Source organism: Vidua macroura, chromosome 2 (assembly GCF_024509145.1).
Source record: "Vidua macroura isolate BioBank_ID:100142 chromosome 2, ASM2450914v1, whole genome shotgun sequence".
In the NCBI taxonomy this organism is placed as follows: Eukaryota; Metazoa; Chordata; class Aves; order Passeriformes; family Viduidae; genus Vidua; species Vidua macroura.
Genome location: NC_071572.1, coordinates 66153360 through 66178666, shown reverse-complemented (window position 1 = coordinate 66178666; position 25307 = coordinate 66153360). Strand labels below are relative to the sequence as shown.

At 36.0% G+C, this 25307-nt stretch overlaps 1 protein-coding gene across 6 annotated transcripts in view; it reads right to left on the bottom strand.

Annotated features, from left to right (window-relative positions):
• The window catches only part of ABI3BP (ABI family member 3 binding protein), a 127876-nt gene that overhangs the window by 46431 nt on the left and 56138 nt on the right, over positions 1–25307 (bottom strand). For 2 of the 6 annotated variants that reach the window (XM_053970119.1, XM_053970122.1), the window contains exons 12-19: positions 24411–24485; positions 13705–13779; positions 12793–12870; positions 12175–12249; positions 11048–11113; positions 3180–3254; positions 1559–1606; positions 958–1032 (exon numbers count right to left, since the gene is read on the bottom strand). In XM_053970119.1, coding sequence (XP_053826094.1) covers positions 958–1032; positions 1559–1606; positions 3180–3254; positions 11048–11113; positions 12175–12249; positions 12793–12870; positions 13705–13779; positions 24411–24485 — 567 coding nt within the window. The remainder of the gene's footprint in view (positions 1–957; positions 1033–1558; positions 1607–3179; positions 3255–11047; positions 11114–12174; positions 12250–12792; positions 12871–13704; positions 13780–24410; positions 24486–25307) is intronic. The other 4 variants (XM_053970120.1, XM_053970121.1, XM_053970123.1 and 1 more) reach the window with 4 other exon arrangements.

Genomic DNA, 25307 nt, shown 5'->3' with positions numbered 1-25307 from the left:
CATCCAGGAATTCTTTGTTTTTCACTCTGCCCCTAAGCAAGAGAGCTGGGCTAGGGGGTGGGCAGGATGCTCAGAGAGGACACAGTCAGGACAGCAGAACCACCCTAGCCAAAGGGATATTCCACCTCACAAAGTCATGAGTAGCAACAAAACTTTCCAAAGCACCCATTGCTCCTAGACTGGCACTGGTCTGCTTGTGGGATGTGGTGTGTGGTTTCTTTGTACTACTTGCTTTCTTCCACCTCTTTTTATCCTTCCTTATTAAACTGTTTTTATCTTGAACTATGATTTTCTTTTTTTTCTACTTCTGCTCCTCGATTCACTCCCCCAGACCACTGTGGGGTGGAATGAGTGAGAGGTTAGTGTGCGCTTAGCTTCTGGCCAGGGACAACACACAATGGTACCTCACATCACACAAATGTGAGTCGCATACTTTACTTTCTCCCTCTTTAATTCTCCTAAGGTTGTATATGGGTATAACAACCCATGTAGACACAGTTATAGGAAGTATGACACATTCTTAAATCTCTGAACAACACAAGGGCTCTGGAAAAGTGAACCAACAAGTATGAATGAAAGCTTGTTCCTGGAAAAGAAGAAACAGGCACACAATTTAAGAAATACAGAGCAGAATCCTTCCTCTTCACAATGACACCCCTCGTTCTCGCCTTCACTTTGCCAGAACACAAGCAAGTTACACAGAAAAGACTTATTTTCACTGAGAATTGTACAGAAAGCATTCATTGCTGCAGTGACTTACAATGTAATAAAGAATTGAAGATATTTTCAACTTACTAGGTTGCTTATAAATTTTATATGTCACTGGATTTTATCCCTCAAGGAATGTTCCAAAATATGTGCCCAAGGAATGCATACAAATCTGAAGGTCCACTGATTATAGTAGAATCCATAAGACACATGTGTCAGCCTGAAAAGGTAAAGGAACAATGAACTTACCAGGTCTTGTTTGTGGCACCTCTGGGCTCGGTGATGTTCTAGGTTCGGAAGGAACATACTGTGGTCCTTTAGGAACTTGAAAAAAAAAAAAAAAAAGGAAAAAAGGACCAACTACAGCAAATATTAGATTTTTTTGGGAACTGATACTGACAGAACATTAAAGAACACATGCCTTTGGGACCCTATGGAATCACAAAAAACTTGAGTAATGGAGAAATATGAACACTTGGTACATAACAAACCCCAGTGATGATGGAAAACCTCTGTAATAGGACAATATAAAACAAGGCCAGTGTGGTTGCACAGTATAAAAGGTGAAACAGCACATGATAGAAATGGAGTATAGAGACAAACAGTCAAAGGTAGGTAGGTTGTGGTGCTTCCATCCCCTTTGCAGAACACATTTGTGTGAGAAAAAAAGAGAAAAAGATTATTATGAATTGTTAGTGAAAAATCACCCAACCCCCCCTTACAGGATGAATTTTAATAGTAAAAAAGTTATGAGAGTGGAGTGCAATGAAGCAGTGCTTGTGATGGTCAGTGAGAAAAAAACTAAATGTGATGGTCCCCAGGTGATTTACCCTGTAGGTAAAGCTGTTACCTATTGCTGGTTTTAGTTGATCAGTTCTAAGTGTTATAGATTCCAGGACTGTATCAGAAACAAAACAGAAAAGATGTGTTGAAAGTTGAAAAGTTACAATTAGCACTACTTTCTGAATCATGTATTTTGTATACTGCCTCATATAGAAACAGTTGTATTAAAAGAAATATCTGAGAAAGCGGCGTAACCTTCAACATAGTGTGTGCTTAGTTCTCCCACAGACTCCAATGAAATATCCAAACATTATCATTCTGTTATTCAGAAAATGGATATTTAGGGACACAAATCTCTGCCCTTGGTGATGTGTTTCAAATGCACTCTATGTACACAACTGGAATCAGACAGCACTCGCTTGTGTACTGAACACTGTCATTAAAGAGCATTATATAGTGTATTGCATTGCACAGTCATATAATTCAGCTCTAAACTGGAATGGATCTAGAGTCCATTGGTTTAGAGTCATAAGGATGTGAAATTGATGTGTCAATTCTGTGTCAATTCTTCTGCATGGATTGCAATAAAAAAAAAAGAAGATATATCTGCATATTTTAAGACAATTACAAGATAAATGGATGATGCTGTAGAAAACATTCTGTATATTACAGATTCTTGAAGAAACAGTAAGTTGTTGGGCCTTTTGTTTTTGTTTATTAGTTTGTTTTAAACACAGATCAATACAAGCTCATAAAATTTGGGTGACAAAACCATAAACCATTTCTGAGAAGGCCAGACTACAATAACAATGAAAAACGGCCACAAAGGTAAAAAACTGGGCATATGAGAAGTGGCATCTTAAGGTGTAACTTGGAAACAATGTTTTATAATCAGATGCCATGGTTAAAAATTTATGAGAAGACAAGAATTTTGACTGTTTGCTACACGAAGAAATCACATCTAATAGATAACATCAGATTTCAAAAATATTGGTCTGTGTCTACAATTTAAAGGTCTGCAATACAGTGTTTATCCTTAAATTTTTCACATTTACCAAAGGATAATGGATGTTGATATTTGAGACCCTTGCAATTTTCTGTTGCTATTACCAACTGGAAAGCATGGGACAGAAAGTAATTTTTTCTGCCTACTACTTAATTTAACTGCTCTCACATTTAATGAAATAAAAATCTAGTATTTTGGAATACAATATAAAGGATCGTCAATGTCAAGAAATGTTTATACGCAAATACTAAGTATGCATGTATAACTGGGCAATTTACTCCCTCATGCAGAAAATAATAATGACATGAAATTCATTGATTGTGGCTTAGAAGGGAAACAGATTTATTTTAACAATGCAAAGCAACATTGGAAAGAATTATACCCCCCAAGTAGCCTTACTACACACTTTAATTTAATTTGTATTTGGTTTAGTTAGCAAGATTAATCTGAGTGTAATAACACTATTCTCATTCTGTTGCCTTGAAGTAGCAGAGGTTTGTTCTTTTGCTCAGTGAAAAATATCTAGCAAATGTCACTAGTCATGAAAACTGCAATTAAATTGCTGAACAGCACAGAACAGAACTCCATTCTGTTTTAACTGGCTCAGGTTACTAAACAGCTGCTCATAAATAGATTTCAATCCAAAATAAACCATACTAGAAACAATCACAAAGTAGTTTACCATCTTTGGCTTGTGGGATGTGAGGTTTGGGTGAAGTTTTAGGCTTAGAAGGAACACGTTGAGTCACCTTTGGAGCTGGAAGAGAAAATGCGAGCAATAAGTTGGTTAAATTGCACAGCAATTGGCATCTGATACCAGCTGAACACACAAGCACAGAAACCTCACACCTGCAACTGAGAAGTAGGCAAATCAGGTAATACTCTCCATGTGTTTACAACAATCTAAGCAAGAAAGTGGAATTTTAGTCATTTTTGAAGCTCAGTTTTTGTTTGTGTTTTTAAAATAAAAACTGGAACAAGTGCAAATAAGCATAGTTATGAGAAAGGTGATTCAGAGCTGCCAGCATAATTTCTTTTTTCATAAAGGACACATTCCAGCTATGAAGAGAGCAATACACCCAATTGTTTTGAATGCCAAGCAAGATAATTACCTAGAATAAAAATGAGGTTAAATGAAACAATAAAAATGAGGTTAAATGAAACAATCCTGAGGCATAAGGTGACTAACTTCAGTGATGCTTGCTGTGATGTAAATAAAGCAAACAGAACAGCTTGCCAAGGAAATATTATTACCTATGGGTGACCTTGGTGGTTCAATTCTAAGTGTAATAGGATCCAAGACTGCAACAGAAACAGTGTGACAAAGTGAGTAAGGAACACACTACAAAATTTTAAAATTACTCCAGTGGTAAGTAGAAAAGCAGGCACTAACACAACACCACAGTAATATGGATCTTCACGCTGACTTTTAAATCATGGGCAATTAAAATTCGTAATAATAAATACGTAATAATAAGAAATAAGTAATTGGACAAACTTGATGGCAATAGAATCAAAAATATGTGGATATAAATCAGTAAATGCAAGAACAAGCAAGAGAAGAGATTGCAGAGTTTAACTCAGAGACAGCAAGGGACTCTTGATATACAGAATGTCAGGAGTCCCCACACTGAACTCTGTTACTTGAAAGTAGTGTGCTGACCATGACAAAATACTTGAATTTTTCCTCCAAAGTGAGCAATTAAGCAGAGGACTAAAAGGCTGCTACTGGTAGAGCTGTATTTATTAGTCATCTGAAAAAAATTAGTTTGATAAAGCCTGTTCACCTTTGCTCATATCCACTTACAATCTGGATCAAAAAACCAATATACCGTGCCCTTTTCCTGGTCACAAATGAGACAAAAAATTGTACCAAATGAGACAAAAAATTATGAGATAGCAGAATCTATAAAAAATTCTTGGCAATAAAGAAAGCCTATTAAAAGAATTTTAATGCACTAATTCTTTCCTCTCGAGGCAGTAACAAGTAAAGTAGCATATAACACACAGATATAGACACCTAAAGATAGAACCTGTTCTATAACCTACATTCACTTATCTACCAAACTCTCTTATGCAACTACCCATTTTAAAAATGGGTTTCACAGTAAATAACACTATAAAACTTTGATTGCAATTGAGGGGGCTAATACTAAAGTATTTATTGCATGTCTATTAACATACACAGTACAATAATCTGTAGTATTAATATTACTGCAGATGAAGAAAAAAACCCAAAACAACAAGTATTAACTTCTACTGACAGTGGCCAGATACTCCACAGAAATGTCAGACCAGTCACTAATTTTTCAAATGTTCTCACTAGATATGCCTGGTTTGCAAAGACTTTGCCATTATTCAAGCTCATCTGTTATCTTTGGAATTCAAATCCAAAATATTTTCCTAGAAAACAATAATTTATATTTTCAGGTTGTGTTTGAAAAATCAGTCATTTGTTTCAAAGAGAAAAACAGCTTCCAATAATAGAAAGATATTTATATAATTTGTTAGGTCTGCAAACTGTCTTCTGGAGCAATATGGTTTCCTTTTGTACAAGTACTATCCAAAAAAATGGGATGTCTCTTCTTCCCACCTAGAGGAAAAAAAAAACGTTGTTCTCTTCTTTACTTTCTGCACTAATAGCAAGTCTCAAAGTAGATAACTTCAAAAGAAGTGCCTAATCAGACTTAGCTTAAAGTGTTTTGATCTTAGCAGATCATTTGGGCTTCAAATGTGAGGAATGTGTATTTTGGATACTGGGAAAAGTTTGTTTTGTGAAAACCTGCATTTAAGCTGAAAGTAAATGGTCCCATAGTAAATCACATTCAGGTTCAGAAATGAAGAAATGAAGTCTAGGAAATGAGCCTCTGTCCATGTCAATGAACAATCACAAAAAAAAAAAAAGAATTCTACCATGTGTTTAATGCATGAAATGTTGTTGGATATGAACAAAACAAGCAATGATTATCCATTTGATGGATAATCAAAGAGCTGGATGTTCTTGTGCAGCAAAATTGACTTCTCATAGTTTAGTCAAAAGCCAAAGAAAAGACTTAACAAGCAACGCTAAGAAAAGGTTGTTATGCGACATTGATCTTGACAAATCAATGTCATTAGAGGAGTTTTGAGAGTATTTAATGGTGTAGAACTTGTTGCAGTTGAAAACTATGAGTTTAAGTGAGTTGCTGCTAATTGACCAAACCAAACTGGTTCTATTTTATCAAATAATTTGAGTAAGGCTTCAAGCTGTCCTTGTCCTGTGAAGTATCTTATATGTAGTCAGCTTCATCCAGGTTTTAAAGACCAAAGCTAGCCTGATGATAACATCTTGAAGCCCTTCTCAGAATACAGCCTGCACAGTAAATGCAAACAGTGATCCAAATTTTCCTTTGCATTAGATACAGCATTTCGGGGCTCACTGCAAGAGACTCTTGTTCTTAGCCTGCATAAAAAATGTATATATTAAACACATCACTTAATATATATTCCCATACTAAAAAAGGCCATATATTACTTTATATAAACTGTGCTCCTCATTAAAAACAAAATTACTTTTTTTTTTTAATTGAACACAGGTTTGGATGCATTAATTGAATAAACACAGTATTTTCCATTACATGTGAGAAATTGTCAAGCAATATGCCACAAAACTCCTTCTGCAGGAATTGTTTAGCAGTATGTACTTTTAAATGTCATTTTAGATGATGTTATTTCTATATTCCATAAAATCTTTATTATTGCAATAATTTTTATTCTTTCTTCTTCTAATGTAAGTGAAACTTTCAAGTAAATACCTTTGAAGTGATATCCTGTCTTTTAGAAGACATCTCTATGTTAGAAACATGGAGAAATAATAAAGCATCAAGATCATACTTCCATTTGCTGGGTTTGGACCACACATGAATAAGCAAGAAGCCTCCAGGAAATGCTGTTTTCAACTGCACATATTATGAGACCAATGAAAAGAAGAATGACTAAGGATGACTCATAATCATTACCCTCTGCAGTCTTTGGACGTTCATATGTGTAGGGACTCCTAGAAGTGACTGACCCTGGAATGGTTGCTGTTGGAATAAACAGAATTTTCTTAAGAGAAATACAGGTGTATCTGTATCTGCTTTCTAACTGCTGGTACAGCTCAACTGCTCTTGCTCCCCAGCTAAAATCCACCTCTTCAAAACTCTTCAAATGGAAACACTAAGAGAATGATAAATTTACTGAAATTACCCTATGTGCCTTTTGCTGCTTTTGGAAAATACAAAGTGCATTTATGCTACAGGAACACACTGGGAGAAAAGCTCTCTAAAGCTTCACCTTCCTGTTTTACTGAATTTTTAAAATCTGTTTATGGCTGTAGATCACTGAAAAGAAACAATTCCAGAGAACTCAATTTTCTTTGGTAAATCTTTCAATTAATATTCCTGGGTTTCTCCCATAGTGATACAAAGGATAGATATGAAAAGCTTCAGGTGTAAATAAATGTAAAGTCACAGAAAACAAGGCTGAAGATCCCAGCAGATTATCTAGTGCCACAGCACATTAGATCATCAAGTTAACAAGCTCCCCATCTCTATCTAGAGTACTTAACTGGGTTTGAAAGGAACAAAACCCAAACAGTCTGAAAAATATAAAGAACTTTGAAGTCAAAATTGGTAGAATTATTTGATATTAGTGTGACTTTACAAACAGAATCCATTTTCATTCCTAAACACATCTACAATCATTGAGTAATCTTTGTGCTTACCCTTTCAATTTTGCTTTGTTTACTCTGTTTTGACTCTTAGACTCTGTCCCTCCCAAGAGATTTTAATTAGGAAGGAAAAAATGATGGATAAATATTGCACGATGTTCCGCAAACTATATTTTTGGACGCACCAACAATTTGTCATGTTGTATTTCACAAGCACTTTAAGACTCACAAGAAAACTTTCTTAAAGGAAGTTACCTTAAAATTTTGAAATACAATGAAATCTGAGACCTAACATTTCCAAAATCCTGTCAGTTTAGATAGAAAATCACATTCTTAATTTAAAAGTCTCTATTTCCCCACATGAAGGTTTATGGTTGTTTACCTGGGTGGACGGTGTTTAAATTTAAAAGACTGAATTATTTCAGATTTCCAAATTTTCCCTCTTTACTGACATTTTTATAGCTTAGACAGCTTTTATATTTGATAACATTGCCACTATTTTAAGAAGGCAAAATACTCTAAAATGTCTTCAGGATAAATAATTTTTTTCATTTAAGGAAATGCCCAGAGAAGTTGTGGAGCCTCAATCCCTGGAGATATTTTAAAACTTTTCTGTAAACATTCTATCATAGAAAATTCATCATTATCATTTCCTTTTCTGAAAAATGGACAATGTTTAGAGAGAGGTATTCATGTTAACAATAGTAAAAGTGAGGACTACGGCTGGGCATGATCATATTGGCAACAAAACCTTATTTTTTTTCATGTAGGCAACAGATTCAGTTCTCCAAATGCAAGAAAGAGAATGAAACAGTGAACTTTCACTAGAATGTATAGTTGGCTTGCTGGAGAGTCTGAAAATGATTTAAATATTTGGGTTTTTTTATATGAAGTCTTTTTTCTCCACTGCCAAAAAAGGCAAATACTTTACCAGAAACAGCACAAAAATCATATTAATAATGAGAGCCAAAATTAATTGCTTCATCCAAAGGCAGTTATTTGGCAGTAATGGCAGTAAGTCATTGATTAAATATGAATTTGGCATATATTGCTCATTATTTTGAACATATATTTGGCATATTTTTGTTCACTCTGGTGACAACCACTATCACGACACTATCAAGTTTCTAATTTAAGCTGAACTTCCAGGTGATACTGGAACACAGAGATGCTCCTGCTCTTTGACCATTTTGCCACCTAACCAAGAGCCAGCTTATCCCCACGCACTGCATATTTTATGCTCAAATAACATTTTCTCAACAAGAATATCATCTGTCACCTCAGAACACATGCCAGCTTCACTACCTACTTACAAGAGAATCATGACAAGCTTCACCAAGATTAAAAAAATGTGTCTTAGGATTCTTACTTGATTGATTTGTGAGACCACTACTGGGAAAGAAAAAGCCAGAGGCATGTGTACAAATATGGAACAATGCCACTTTCCTTGTAGTCATACAGAAACTTGCTATAGAGCCACTCGGTGTGGAAACACCAGGATAAAATCTTGATCTTGGCAGTCCCAGGGTTTAAAACAAATCTATGCAACAGTTTCCAAATGAGTTGCTTTTTTTTTTCTCAGCCATTTCAAAAAACAACATGCAGGACTCAGATTTATATTCAGACATAGACATCTACAGCAGAGACAAAAGTAATTATTACTACAGTACTGGATTTCCTACACTAAAAATTATGCAGAAGCTATAATCAGCATAAAAAACTAATTATGCACAGTATTCTGAGACAATTCCAAGTCATAAGTGCATTCCTTTAACAAGCTTTAATTTGGCCTGAAGAGAGTTAATTTCTTTTTATGAGCAAAAAATAATTTTCAGGGGATATGGAAAGAATTTAATAAAATCATCTGATCTCTTCTAGCATTGAGTAATATATTCTTACAATAAACAATTATGCAATTTCAAGCTTTCTAATTTAAGTATAAACCATGTAACACCAGAAATATTTTTACAATTCTATTTATTCTTCAGGTCCAGAAAATGCCAGGTGTGTTTTACTATCTGCCATATATCATAGATGAAATTTAACCTTGATGTGAATGTGTTATTTCATTTGGGATCATAAAATATGTCTTTACTGAATTGCAGAACAAAATTCCATTCTTTCACAGTTTCAGGTAAGTCTACATATGCTCTAATGATCACTGAATCAATACAATCCTATGGTTCTATGCAAGATGCTATAACCATCAGCAAAACAGTAGAATTTGTGTTTTCTGGACCCTATGCTGAACTAAGCTGGAAAACTTGTTATTCCAAAATGAAAAGCAGTAAAACAATTTGCTTTGATGTCTGGCTATGTGACTTGGTGACTTGGGATATAGAAGTTAAAAGTTTTTTTGCTTTGCTTCTATTTTTGGGGGGGATCCAATACAAAAATATTATTCCTCAAAGAGGAATTCCTCACCTTTCTGATGATTAAGTGCTGAACTTCACATTCACACAGAAGAAATTCAAACTAAAATGCACTACTTAAGTGATACGCTATAACAAATATTTGCTATGGAAATTAGTTACCAGGTTTAGTTTGTGGCTTTTGGGGTCTGGCAGATGGTCTAGGTTTAGATGCAGAAGTAGTGAGTTTTGCTGCTTTATGAGCTGAAAGAAATATACTGGATTATAAATTTATGTTTTCCACTGTATCACAAAAAAATCAAATGAGGCAATGAATAGCTACTGGGAACAAAAGTAAATGGTAGAATCAGATATGCCAAGAAGGCTTATCAGAAATCTTCTTAAGAATTGACTACTCCAGCAAAATCCCTGTTTGTCTTTCATTGTAAAAGTGAGTAATTGCATTTAAATATGCAATTGAAGCTTGCAATCACATCCAAATATTCCTTTCATTAAGTTAGCGAATTCATTTTCGCAAGATACCTAAGAGATAAAACAATAATGCTTTTTATAATTTTGAATTCCAGGTCAATTTTAAGCCATAAGAAGACATATATAGACAAAATATACAGAAATGTCCTCATTTTTGGGCACAGCAAAGAAATTACTGGCAAATAGCTGAAAGAACATGGAATCAATTTTTAAAAATTTGAACTGCTTCATAGCTGCAGTCATTGAATTCTGCTAATGGAATAGAAGCAGCTAATATAATTGAATAATATAAGTAGAATAGCAGTATCATGTAAATGGTAAAAATTAAGAACAATGAGTCCTAGAAACCGTTTTTCCACTTCACACGCACGGGTTGAAATTGTAATTAGTTAAGCTGCCTGTTAGTCTGACTTCAGATAAAGTGCAAACTCAGTTTCAGGCAGAGGTAAGTAACTTTGTGCATTTTTAAAAAGCAGTACTATGAGACTGCTTTCCAATAAAATGTTTCATAGCAATTGACACAGTGTAAAAGTGTTTGATGTCTACAAAAAGAGCAGAGAGGAGTGAGCCATTAAATGACTGAGAGGTGTTTTTCAAGCCACAATGACATTCAGAAGAATTCATAAAGCAGTGGAATTAACATGTTAACCTAGTACCATAGGAATCCTTCATTGAGAGTCCTGGGATTAACATCCACAATACTACCTTTACACTTGGCAGTTCAATTGTGTTTCCAATGAGTTTTCTGAATAAAGAGTGTTGGTGTAGAAAACCTCTCAGCAAAATGGAAGGCAAAAATTTTTACTGTACCATGGAACTAGCAAAACTGCATGAAGAAAGTGGTTTCTTTTTCTTCTAAGTTTAGAAAAACATTTCTGAATGCTTATCTCCTAATTTTCTTCTTCTTTCAGAGAAATGGATTAAATACAGCGAAAGCTATGAGACAAAGTAACAGAGCACAAACTGTGGCTTGGACTGCAAAGAAGAGTGACTAACAGCTACAGACACATGTATTACCTAGGGTTGCCTTTGGTTGTTCAACAGTCTCAGAAGTTTTAGGCTCCAAAAGTGGTGGTTTAGGGGCTAGAAGAGAAAAATTCAAGTGTAATCAAACCAATCAGTAGATGTATCAACACGAAGCCAAAAGTGTTATCATTCCAATATTTCAGGGGAGTTGTTTTTTAAACAGTCTAGATAAGCCTTACTCTTGCATGTAACACCCTACATCCTTTTTAATTGCACACTGAATGATTGTCTGAGAGTCTGCTTCTAAGGCTCCTTCCCTATATTTATGTTTTCAAGACATTTTTAATGTTGTATTTGAGTCAATCAGCAAATGAATTTCTCTTCTGTTATGGGAGAATAGAGAGAAAGGAGTGATAAGGAAGAAAAGAATGTAGGCTGTAATGAACACCAGAGAATCTATATGGAAGGAAATTTCTAAAGTCCAAAGTTTTGCTGAAAATCCTAAATCAGTACCTGAAGTTAATTGTAAGAGAAGCATAAGACAATAATAGCAGCTCCTGTTTTTTACTGATCTGTCTGTTTATGAGACATGACAACAGAAACATTTTGGGTTTCAAATAATCCCCAGCATAATATTTTTTTGTCCAGTACCTAAATCGTTAAAGGAGGCAAACTAATTTCTCTTAACCCCAAATCCAAAGAAAATTAGTAGAGGTCTGTGGTTTTTTTATCAAAAGGCAGAAAATACACAACACAATGATTATGTTCCTACAGTATTAGTAAAGATGTCATATTTGCTATAGTACGTCTGTGTGAAAATGGGAGATGGGGAGTGGCAAAGGAGATTATAAAAATAATAATCATATTTATTGCTTATAGGAATGATATTAAAACACCCTTGTGCCACCCAGAGTATTTTTTTTCCATTCCAGTCCTTTAAAAAGGTTACAACACTAGAAAACTGGTTTATATTTTTATCACAGGACCCAAATGCATAAAACTGAGGAGCTTAACTCTCATTAAGTTAATGAGACTTCATGACCTATTTGAGAATGATGAGTTAGTCAGGATGTTCACATATTACATAGCTCCTGTCCTTTTTAGGAAGTTTTGCTTACGCATTTTTAGAGAACATATCTCTCCGCATACCATCTTATGAAAATGATGTGCACAATTACCAGGTTTCACATGTTGTACTTCTGGGGTAGCAGATGGTTTCGGTTTAGAAGGAATAAGTGGTATTTCTTTTGGAGCTGAAAGAAAGTGCTCAGTTTGCAATGAAAAATTGTTTAACATGCATTTCCCACAACAAACAGCAGAAGTCACATGCTTATACTGAAGACAACTTAGTATGGAATGTCAAAGCCAGCTGATGAAATCAGATTTTGAAGTGTAGAATGGAGCTGATACTGAAATGCTGTACGTTGATCAGAAATAAGATTCTGTGAGTCCAAAACAATTAAAATTTCCATTTTGAAAGCTGTACATATCAGAGACAATCAGCACATGTGTGTGCATTGGGAGTAAAAGAGATAGAACACTAATAAAAGGATGATGTGTTTTATCATGCAAGAGACAAGTTTTACTTCTCTGAGACAGTAAATCCACCCAGAAGCTTGTTCTCATACACAGGTATGTCAAGAACATTCGATATAACAATGATGGAAGAACAAGACTCTCTAACCAGGAAAAAGAATGATTATGCATGTGAAATGATATGTGGAAGGAATGCATTCATATGGGATGGAGTGCTCAAAACAAACACAGAGTTTTTCACTGGGTGAAAACAACATTACCTAATGTTACCCTTGGCCATTGAAAAGGATAGGAAGTTTTAGGAGTGAAAGATTCCAGAATGGATTCACTTGCTGCTGCTGGAAGAAATGATGACAGTCATAAGAGAGCAAAGAGCTAATGGAAGAAACTCTTCCTTCATGAGCAAAAATAATTTTTTTAAACAAGAACTACAAATATTTCACTAATGTTTGGACATTTATCAGTTTAGTATGCATTAGGGAGAAATTCAGAACTGCACAGAGCTTCAGTGACTATAAATCAGCACATCTGTGATGTGCAAAAATTCTGGATGTTTATTTCCTCCTGCCTTCATTGCAACTGGTCTGGATCTCAACCACTGCCAAGTAAGATTTTAAGTAGAGCTTCTGAACATTTTGAGTTTTGGTCCAATACTTAAGGGAGGTGGTACTGGGTACAATGCAGATATTTAATGAAGAGGACATGTTGAACAATCAATTAGTCACACATTAAAACATAAAATTTGGAATAGAAACCTGACAACAGATCCAGCTGTGGTTTCAGTCCAAAACCACTGAATGTCTGTAACTATTAATCAATTTCACGCTGTTAAGGATGCACTAATGTTAACATTTTTAATGATGTTGCAACAACAAAATGCAACCTACAGTTCACATCACAGTTTTCATCAGAACTACTCCACAAATACTGTTTTTCAATTTTCTATGTGGCACATTTTTTAACATACTGAATCATGTGACTGTGAGTTACCATATGCATTATAGCTGTGAGAAAACATCAAGTTCAACCATTAGCAGCAACATAAATTTGAAATCAGCTCTTAGGGGCTAATCCAAACGTCCACTGAAAATAACAGCAGTGAATTAATTTCACTTGAGTTTTAGAGCATGGCTTGAGCTGCTGAATTAAGAACTAGGTAGAGATTATTGTACCTGGTCCAGCTTCTGCTATTTCAGGCTTACTAGGTGCCACAGGACTTGAAAGAACAGGCTGAGTACCACCGAAAACTATAAAAAAAAACACGTCACATTGTCTGTGATTATTAATTCAACACACAACTTTTTTTGATCACAGAAAAACAACCAAAAAATATGATATGTTACAGCACACCTAATTTGCACTTCACCATAAGCACACCTTACCTCAGGAATGGAGCAGTATTGGATTAGAGTGTGAGCTGAAGGTAGTACTTAAAGTGAGAACTAAAACTAAATTGTCAGCCAACCAAAGCTAACATTGCTTTGGATCACATGGTCCACAGAGCTTAAAGTGACCCAGAAAATACAAAGATAAAAACTTCTGATACCACAATTATAAAGTACACAATCCCCCCGCCACCAAAAACTATAAAAACTAAAAAGCATTGCAAGTTTATTTCCATGAAGAAAAGCAGAAAAGCACCTGCCTTAGTTCTCTTCAGTGCTTTGTTTTGTGTCAATAATTTTTAGTGAATTTTAATGTCATATAATCTGTCATACACACAGGAAAAACAAGGGTAAAGTTAAAAAAATTGCTAAACAGAAAAAAAAAATAGTAAGGAAGGAACTTCCTATGCTGGTAAGACAATATTACAAAAACAAGTTATTTTAGTATTCTTATTAAGATTTAGTCAGTAGTAGTATTAAACCTAGTTTAGTAGTATTAAACCAGGTTTACTTCATGGAAGTATATCTCAAAATAGCCCTAGAAGCTTTCTGAGAAATGAATGTGAGATCAGAAACACTACCAGGAGAGTTTCTCAGCAGAAAACACAAGTTCTCATGTGAAAAAGGATGCTTTCAATGATCATGACTCTCACAGAAGCAACATGGAAGATAATGAAAACATCTAGAATTTATAAAATTTAAGAAAAGGCTGTCCAAACACCAAAAGGGGTTTAACTGAAAAGCTAATGAATTACTATTACCCGCAGTTGTTGTTAGCACATGAGGTGCTCTGAAAAGTGGAGGCATAGGTTTTTCCAGGTCAGCTGAACTTGTAACTGTGGAAAAATGTAATTATCCCTGAGACAGATGCATATTGATGCAGACATAGCAAGGGGGGCAAAAATCAGAAAAAAATAAATTGCTTTACACTGCTTTGCAAGATGCCAACACCACTACAAAAGTGTCATAAATTTCCAAATTAAAAACAAAGTAACAAGACTTCAAAGTTTTGAAGATGTCACATGCACCTAACAGACACACCCTGACAGGAACTGCAGTTCCCGTAAAAGCAGATTTATCAACTGGAGCCAATTGATCTGTACCCATGTAACATGAAAAAACCTGTGCTTTTGACTTCATCTGCACCCATAGAAAGAGACTCATGTACTTTAAATGCATGCAAATGTTAATTTGTACAACCAGGTATTTCTATTGCCAAAGCTTTGCATTTTTCAATATAGCAAAAGCCAGTATTTTGACTAACAGGTTTTAACATAGTACACCTCATTCAATTTGTCATTTGTGGTATTTTATCTAATTGACATAATATAAATTAACACAACTTCTGTGATATATCAAAGAGACAGACTCAGGCAGAAAATTTAACACAAAACTGTTGACATATGACCCAGCAATAAAAGTTTCAAGGTGCAATAGCAACATAACCTGAGAAAAAATTCTTATGAATAGAGAAAACTGCAAAATAATGTGTATGATACACCTAACAGAAAATCCCACATGGTGACATGCCCCAGTCAAGAACATTTCTTTATAATTGATAATGAACACATCTAGCTATTGGTCCTATTAGTCTTAATCTATTCAACAGCTTAAAACCACACAAAAAATATTAATTCCTGTGGTTTCATATGTATTTGAGCCTATACCACAAAATATCACCATGTAATTATAGAGCCTATCAGACACTGCAAACAAAATTCTATTTCAAACACCAAGCAATCAGAGCAAACAGCCTGTAACTGAAACATCCTTGATGCAAAATCAAACACTAAGCAATGGAAGTACCATAAATACAATTACCAGTCTCTGTTTTTGATATTTCTGCAGATGCAGAAGTTTGGGACAGGAAACTAATATGATTAAAGTCCAGTGAAGCTGGAAAAAGAAAACCAAAACAAATATTTTTTGGTATCATCTGAACATATAGACTGTACAGGTTTCAAGACATTACTAAGAAACTAGGGATTCGGGAAAGGAAAACATCTCAAATGAACATGCCATGGATTTCCTAATGTAAATGTATGACAATGCACTGATGATGAAAATGATGAAGGAGCTACTGGAAGAAATATGAAGAAGAGATGACATTACAAGAGAAGTAGAATTGCCATAGCCAAAGCCAGAATTAAATGTGGTTTTGCATGTATGGCCCCTTTCACCTCTATGCTGAACCTTTGCCGAAATCTAGGCCCAAGAGAAGTAGCAGGTTGGCTAAAAGTACAATAATATCTCTTGGGACAATTCCCATCTCTCATCACTACCAGAGCTACAACAAATATCATTACTACCACAGGCAGCTGGCGTCTCAAACTGTGAAGAAACATCTATGATTCACCAAATGCTGAAACGAGGTTTTGATCTTAAAACTCTAACATGGCCTCAAAAGCAGCAGCAAAGCAGAGCATTCCCAATTCCAGGTGATGGCGATGGAAAGGTGTGCCCTCTTGTGCCAGCCCAGCTGGGTTTGCCTCTTTGGAGCGCTGTCGTGTTTGAATGCATCAGAGAAAGCAAGACCCACCCACCACACACAAAGAAGCAGGGGAATGGAGCTGAGGGCCAGGTGCAACAACGTGGTCTCTCTGCAGAATGTCACATGCTTCCTGCAGAAAATGCTCATCGGCCATGGAAAAAGCGTGGGATCAAACAAGAGAACTGCAGAACCGGTGTGGCGAGTGCTTCGGCAAGCCAAGCTGCACCAACAAGACTCCATCCTCTCTATGGAAGATGACAAGGATGCCAGGTGGTTTGGGGTGAGAGGTGTGATGGCAAGTGAAAGAGATGGCAGACAATGGGAAAAGAAGGCTGTTGCTAGTTACCCATCCCAGTTTGTTGAATTGCCGGGGAGGAAGGAGTGCTGGACTTCGGCCTTGGTCTTCGACCAGCTAAGATCAAACACAGAAACTGCCTTCAGGTCCTCTCATAGGCTGCTGTCACACAGGTCACATCAAGACACAGCTATAAACAAGGGGACGTGGCCCTGCTTGGGCCAGGCTACCATGTCACAGCTTCACTGCCCATGGTGGTGGCACAGTGCTGCCTTTCAACTGGTTTTGGCAGCCAAGGCATGAGAGCAAACCTAGAAATGCTTCCCCAGGAAATTTACAGGTAGAATGATTTTTAGTAAGGAGCCATAAGGCTCCAGCCACACCGCTGACCCACTCTTTGGGACACCAGCACATCTGAACAGGCTCATCACTGCAGAGAAGAGCATGGCCAAAGAAAGCAGTGAAGGAGGGAACCATCATTGTGGTTTCCTGTGAGGCAGACAAGGTCCATTCCAGGTCTGATCTCTCGGTTGCTGTGGTCAGACACAGAAATATCTTGAGATATCCACTCAGGCTTGCCACAGCAGTACAAGCAGCACCAGCAGTACAACACCCTAAATGTCTGTATTTAGGGCTACATGTGCCCTTTCCTGGCAGCACCCTGTGACTCAAACCCGCAGTCAAGTGCCTTGCCGTGGTTGCAGCTGCCACAATACTGAGCCTCAGTAGCTAAATGGCTCTACATCCGCAGAAAAATGCCAAAATATCCAGTTCACCAAATCACTCCTTACATTTCCTTGACAGATTCTAACAGTTCTTGCAGAGGTAACATAGCAAGTAATAATCACACCTATGTATTTAGAATTTAAGATCTGATTTCACTTTTTCCTACAATCAATGAAATCCTTCATTCTATGGGTCAGAAATTACTGTCCTTGGCACTAAGAAAACACAGTGTAGACAATTTATCTGTCTGTATATAAATTGTTGCAAGCAAGTGAAAAAAGGAAAATTTTCCACAGAATTCTAGCACATCTTACCACTTACACTTGTACAACTCAACATCTCTTTGTACACTGAAGAACAAGTTCCTTTACTCAAGTGATCTCCTCATACCCTGTTATCCTAATTTTGCACAGGAAGAATGCACAGCCTAATACATAAACCAGTGTCAAATCTGGACTATGTGTACTCACTACTACTGTGCATATTTGCGCATTGCTTTGGGCTTGGTTTCAAGTTTAAGGCAGGCAAGACTTATGACAGTTTACAAATATGCCCTTGGATGCAGCTGATGGCAATAAGGAAATAGTGCTGAGTGATTCCTCTGGGATATTTCGACATTCCCAGTCTTTGGAAATGGAAATCCTTCTGTTCAAGTCTCTTCAACTTGATCCTTTTCTAGCAACATTCAATGACTCACTAACCAAAATGTTTGCACCTGCTTAAGAACTGTAGATAAATCTTTTTTCTGCCTGTGGAGGAGATTTTCCAATGTGCAAAAGGAACAACTTTGATATATTAACACTTATTTAAGCCACTCTTAACAATGGGCCTCCACATACGTATATATACCCATATATACAAAAAATCCTTCACCAGAAAACCCAGACAAGCTAATTGTTTACCAACATAAAAAAAAAAATATCTTATCATTGCAATATTTCATTTCAAATGTCTCAAACATTGCAGCAGATGAAACTAGTTTCTGTCTCCCCAGCTTTATACAGAGCAAGTCAGAATAAACCCTCCATTTAGCAAAGCATTGCTGTCTCTTTTGAGAGACTGCCTAGATGTGAAGAGAACTACAGAGAAGACAGATATCATTACCAGCTGAGACTGGTGGCATTTCTGGCATGCCAGATGTTGTAAATCTTGAAGAAGGAGGCTTCCTTTCACCTAAATCTGGAAAGATAATCTTGTATTAAAAGGCTTAATTGCCTCGGAGCTTCCTGAATAACTCAGGACTTGGCAAAGAGACGTTGCTTTGTTAAAATGGAAGCACAGGGAAAATTGCTTGTAAGTCAGCTGGGCATTGCTCTGTCTCATGGATTGTTAGGCTGGTGTGGAAGTCCTGGGGAAACCAGGTGACCTAATTATTCATACTAATGAGAATTCTTATTACCTAATAACCTTAGCACATAATGCATGGTGGATAGTAAGAAAACACCTTTGGATCCAGAAAGTTGTCAGGGGGCTAGACTTTTAATGGAAACATTACACAGAAATGTGTAAGTTTTTTATTCCCTCTCACAACTAAGTTCTCTCAGCACAGGAAAAAAAACCACTCAAAACTAAGGAAGGCAGGTCCATAGCTGGGAGTCTTAATAATGAGAAAACCAAACACAACCAACTAAAGAGAACTCTCCTCTTTGCCTCTGATCCTCCATCTACAAAGATGAATAATAAGTGCAGATGAGAATCTAGTTAACAACAGCAATAAGTGTATGAATTACTGTGATGAGAACAACTAAAGCAATGCAAAGCTTCAAAAAATAGCAGCAAGGATAAAAAAAGAAGAAAACAAAATTTTTGAAACTATAATGAAGCCAGCTTTTCAATTTTACCCCATGCCATTCTAACAGCTGAAGCTTTGTAGTAATTACAGGCATGGATATTTCCAAATCAGTAGTACCCCTAGCTGCTGTTGAAAAAACAAACAAACAAACAAACCTGAGAAATAATTTAATGCAAGTAAATAAAGAAGGAACATCTGGTGGAGAGAAATTTTACTTTCCAACTCTGCAAAGCATTTATTATTTTTACTTATTTATTTACAAATTAACTTCCTTTGTCAGTTTCAAATACCATTACTAATTACTTAGCTGAAGATCTTAACTTGGGCATCCTCACCTAACTAGGCTCCAGGAAAACCAATATATTCCCAAAGCTGTTACTCGAAGTATAGCTTATTGGAAAGATCTGGCCTTAGTTGTGTTGACTTGCTTATTTTAACACAATACATAGGAAAAAAATCACAGCAAACTGTATGTGAAAAATTGGCAGGATAAAATAAACAAAAAAATCCTATCACTAAAGAGCATGGTATTTTACTTGACTGGAACAGCCTTAAGCTTTGCAAAATTTAAATCTTTTCCTGACACACCTCTTTGATCAATACTACAATTATTCTGCAAGCTACTTGCAGACTTGCTTTAAACTTGTGCTCTGCCTCAACACAAGAACGAGGATGGTGATAGAGGAGTTGAAAAAATAAGATGTAGGGCAACACCCAAGGCAAGCAGTATGCAATAGCTGAAAAGGTCTGAAATCATCGACATGGAAGCAGCAATGAACTTTTCATCACAAACCAATCAAAATGGTATGAAAGGCTTCTGAAAGAATATTATTATAATTTACCAGTGTCTGGTATTTCTGAAGATGTAAAAGTCTGGGGAGTAGAAATAACATGAAGAAAGTCATGTGAAGCTGGAAAATAAAAGCAAAAAAAAATGCTGTATTGTTCTGAAGTGACAAGACTGACAAAACTTCTGGGTAATACTTAACATATTGTGTTCCACAGAAAGGTAGAGAATGAAATGTACAATAACTGATTAAGCATGACTTGAAAATTATTTCCAAAAACATGCATTAATGCATAGTGCATTTTATGACAATTTTAAATTGTTATCAGAGTCATACAAAAAGGTGAAATATAGAATTAAAAAATTAAAATGCAAAGCTATTCAAAATAGGAGAACAAATTATTAATAAAAACTAGCAAACTGGAGAAGGAAAAAGAATGAGAAAACAGGAGCTGGACCAAATGAAACATAGAAACTGTCTTTTGTCATACACTTGAACAGTTGACTGTTGTAATCAATCTGCCCTTCAGTAATGGATTTCCTTCAATGTTAATTTCTTCCAAAAACATATATATCAGGCACTACACTATTGGCATGCTAATGAAATGAAATCTTTCCAACTGGATCTCATCTTATTCTTTTTTTTTCCTTATTTTGGAAAACTGTCAGTTGCCCTAGGCAAATAACGTATATAAAATGATAGAAACACATAACAGAAATTTTGTAAGGACCAACTAGAAAGCGTCTGAATCTTCAGTGATATGTTTTTATGGTGCCAGTTTAGAATTCTGGGCAGAATTATGCCTATGTTTATAGAGAAAGGCTAAAAGGAGAGTGATAGTTTCAAAATATGTTGGAATTTCTTCAGTTTCCATTAATCTCTAACAACTCAGAATCCTTCAGCAAATCAGGATATTCTATTTATGAAACTCAGGTGTGGACAGTCTTATTTAAATTTGATATTTACAGTAAGTCAAATTTAATTTTAAAACTAAGAATTACATGCTGTTGCCAAACATGGAAAACCCCCTGAGCTACTAGCTTAGTATTTCACATAGGATCTCATAAAGAGATCTAATACTTGATGCAGTACTTTCATACCCACACCTATTCTTCATTTATGTAAAACTGAACAAAGTATTTCATAAGGAGCACTGTCTCCTCCAAAAATTCCCAAATGTTAGGGGGATTAACCTCATGAGAAACCATTACCGGGTCGGGTTGGTTGCACAAACAGTCTTTTTTCCCTCAAAAGCTCAAAAAAGAATCTAAGCTTAAAATGCTGAGAGAGCTATGACTTGATGGAGTAGCATCAAACAGCTGAGTGAGGGCTGTGCATTTCCAGATGATGCTAACGCTGAGCTGAGCAAGATGGCAGATGGCTTCAAGTGAGACGTGGGACAATGGCTGCGACAAGGGGAGGGGATGGCTGGGAAAACAGGTTTCTGGCCTTGGAATGCAAGTGCCACGTGCTTGAATGAACTCTTACCAGCAAGGAATTCTCTCTTATTAAATTTTCTGGGTAAGAACTGCAGATATACCGAAAGAAATAAGATGATGACAAGATACGACAACGCTGTCTTTGGGTAGTTTTTAAGCTGACAACAAATACATTTTTCAGGCAGTTACACAGACACAAGAATGGTGAATAAGCAGCTCTCTGTGAATGCTGGTAGCCAAGATTAACATTTGCAGATCAACATGATGCTAAGATAATGGAAAAAAAATCATGGAACTAATCTGCTCATTACCCATTTCCATCTCTATTGTTTTTGCAGAAGGTAGAAATATGGATTTCAAAGCGGGACTCTGAGTAGCTAAGAGCAAACATGAAGCAAAATTTTATCATTCCAAGATAGACTTGTCTGGCAAGTGATACAAAATCTGATTTCCACTGTAACTAACAAGCTTTTTTTTTGTTTGAAGGTCTCTTTGTTCCATCAATTTCTACTCCATTCATATTTAGCATATCCTATCTAATCAAGCTGAATCCTTATTACTTCAGAGGACTTTATTCACAGCAAGGCAGCTACAACCCAATATTTGATATTCACACCACTTGCAGGTCTCTAGTCACTACTGCAATATGTATAACTATTTTTAAAGGAGTTGTAATGGCAAAAGATAAGGGAAGAGTAGTACAATGAAATCAGTGAAATAATTTTTGAAGTTAGTAATAACACCTACTATCTGTTATCTGTGATGAGGATTATTACAAAGACCTTCTGGTTTCCTCACTTTGAAGTATGGATAACCTGAACTGTGCTTTAATGAAATTGGAGTCAAGATGCAATTGCGCACTCTTACCCAAAAACCATCATGAACAAGCTTCCATCATGTGCAGGTTTTGCACTACTGTGCTGCTACTAATCCTACTTAACATTGTGTACTGGTCATTAAGTATTTTTCTTTCTGTTAAAACCCCCATTCAAATAATTAGATTGTAGTGTTCATTTCTAGTACAGGAAATCTGAATATACATGCCAAAAAGTGAGCAGTCTTTTTTTTCACACATTGGATCTGCTTTCCCATTTACTTTCAATCCACTTTATCACATTAACAATTTGGATCCCAGGTTACTATCCGGATATAGCTGGACTCAGCAGTTGGACCAGATGATCACTGTAGGTCCCTTGCAAATGGAACCATTCTATTCTATATTTCTAGAGAAGAAAACACTGCCAACTAAAGCCATATGATTCACAGCTTTTGGCAAAAGCTCCCATTGATCCATTCACACCCAGTAAGAACTACAAGATATCTCCCAAAGGCATCAGAACATTGAAGACATGTTCACAAAGCTATCTTTTCAGAAACATTTGAATTCAAAATATCGTGACCACACAGGAAGTTTACAAAACAAAGGAGAGATCTCCCTCTAGCACAATCCAGATAGATAAATAAAGAAAAAATTCTTCAGGGGAACTAGGGCAGAATATAGGTCAGATGCAGTTGAACTTCATAAATTAAATTTTGCTTCCTTTGCTGGTTTTATGACAGCAGGTGATCAAGGCATGCAGAGGCACAGTGCATAGAAATGTCCTCTGTATAACCATGCCCTAACTCTCACAGAATATCTTTGACTTCAACAGTGACTTCATGGGGAGCACAGATGCTCCCTCTGACCCAATGGCTGGGCCTAGCCTCACATATTTAAATCCCACTTTTGCCAAGTGAAACTATTCAAAGGGAATGGAGGACATGAGAACAAAACCATAATAAATACTTGAATTAAACACTTATTTTATCCTCAAGTGTTGCTATTATTCCACCTTTACCACTGAGACAAACATAGAATTAAATTATTGTTCCCTTTTTTTACAGAAAGAAAACATAATCCCTAATAATAATCCCTAATCCTAATAATCCCTAATTATTTTCAGTTCTTCAGACACATTTACAGCAAATAGCTTCTTAAATCATCGTGTTTCTCTTTTTCCAGTGCTGCTGCTACTTGGATTTAGTCAAATGTTTCTCTCCATCCCCTCAAACATATCTTGAAAAGAGCTGTCAAAAAAATCTAACAAATTAAGAATAAATTGTGAAGATTATTTTCACATTCTTAAGAACCTGCTTCAAATATGCATTTCAAGAACTAAAAGGCATTGCTGGAAATTATTTTAAAATTTGGCAGACTACATTAAACAAAAGTATGCCGTCCTAATAAACCAGCACTATTCTATGATAACTTCTTGACTGATGCTTAATGAAATGTAAATGAATCTGATTCAAGGGCCCTCCAGGTAACTAGTGTAATAGCTGTTAATACTGAAAGCAGCAACAAGCAATAGTTTTGGTAGAATGAGCTATTTAACACAAACACAAGGAAAATATGGGCCTGTTATGAAATCAGAGGTCTTGAGAAAGGGAGACAAAGGGTACAATGTAGAGGAGCAGAGGGACGACATTGTGAGAGATGGGACTAAATTTGGCACTGGACACCCCTTGCCACAAACAGCTCAACATCAGTTGAAAAAACTGCACACTTGGAACTGGACAAAAATTAGTTTAGGGTAACAACAAGGACACAGAAATAATATCTACCATACATAAATGGTCCCCCATGCAGTGAGCTCAGATCTGAGCTGTCTCCCAGCAGAAGAAAGCAAGAAAGAAGGGAGGAGGAAGAAAGCATCCACACAAACATCATATTCTTCCCAGCACAGGACTCCAGATGCTCATAACTTGCTGAAATATCCCCACTCACCACCAACATAAGCATCAAAGCACTGAGCTTAGGGTCCATTTACGTAATGAAAGGGTGTACAGAGCACCACAAAAAGATACAATGTAAGAAGTTTGTGTGTTACTGTTTTAATTACAATACTTCTTTTATTGGAGCAAGCTTTGTGAAGATAGTTTTTCAGTAAAATTTACTCATATTTACAAAAAAAGTAATTACCAAGTTCTGTCAATGGACTTTTTGGAGCATCAGGGATTCTGGATCCAGAAGGAAGTAGCTGTATTTCGTTAGAAGCTACAATAAGAAAAATAACCAAAACATCTCTTGATTAAGAATAATACAAGGCACAACATGGATTTATACTTGGCTTCTGGACCACTCACTCCTGAAAAAATATATAATTAATTAAAAAAAAAAAAAGTTCCAACCAAGAGAAAAACCCACATAAATTGTCACTTTAAAAGGTATGTGGAACATGAAGGAAGCCCTTTTTTCCCTAATTGTTAAATAAAGATCTATCAATCATGGGAATTTGACAATGAACATCTGTCAGTAACCGCGAGCACTTAGTTTAAAATTAATCAATGATCCATCTTGATTAGTTTTCATATTTTAATCTTTGAAACATAGCAAAACCAAGGAAAGTTGAGTATGTTTAAAAAAGGGTAATTAGAAATTAAAATGAAATTAGACTGACTGCTGATTTCACTTCAGTAGATTCTGGAAATCTGCTGTCAAATTTAAATGAAAAAAGAAAGAAGTGCAAGTAAGACATTAACATGAATCAATAGGATTGTGGAAAATGCATTTATTGAGAAGCATTAGCAGTCCTCTTTGTGGGAAGATCTGCTTTTCAGTCCTGCAAACATTCCTGGTCCTTCTCTTTATCATACATCCTCCTGAATGCAGGCTAGCTGCGCTTTAGAAAAATCCAAGCAAAGTTTTTAAGAAAATAGAATTAAATACAACCTCAAGTTTAGATTTGTCCTCGTAATTTTCCATGGCTCAGGGAAGAAAGTACAAGCAATAAAATCAACATTAGAGAATTCAGAATTCTGAATACCAGAACTAAACAGGTAGTACACCAAATCACAAAACTAACTATAAAACACTGAG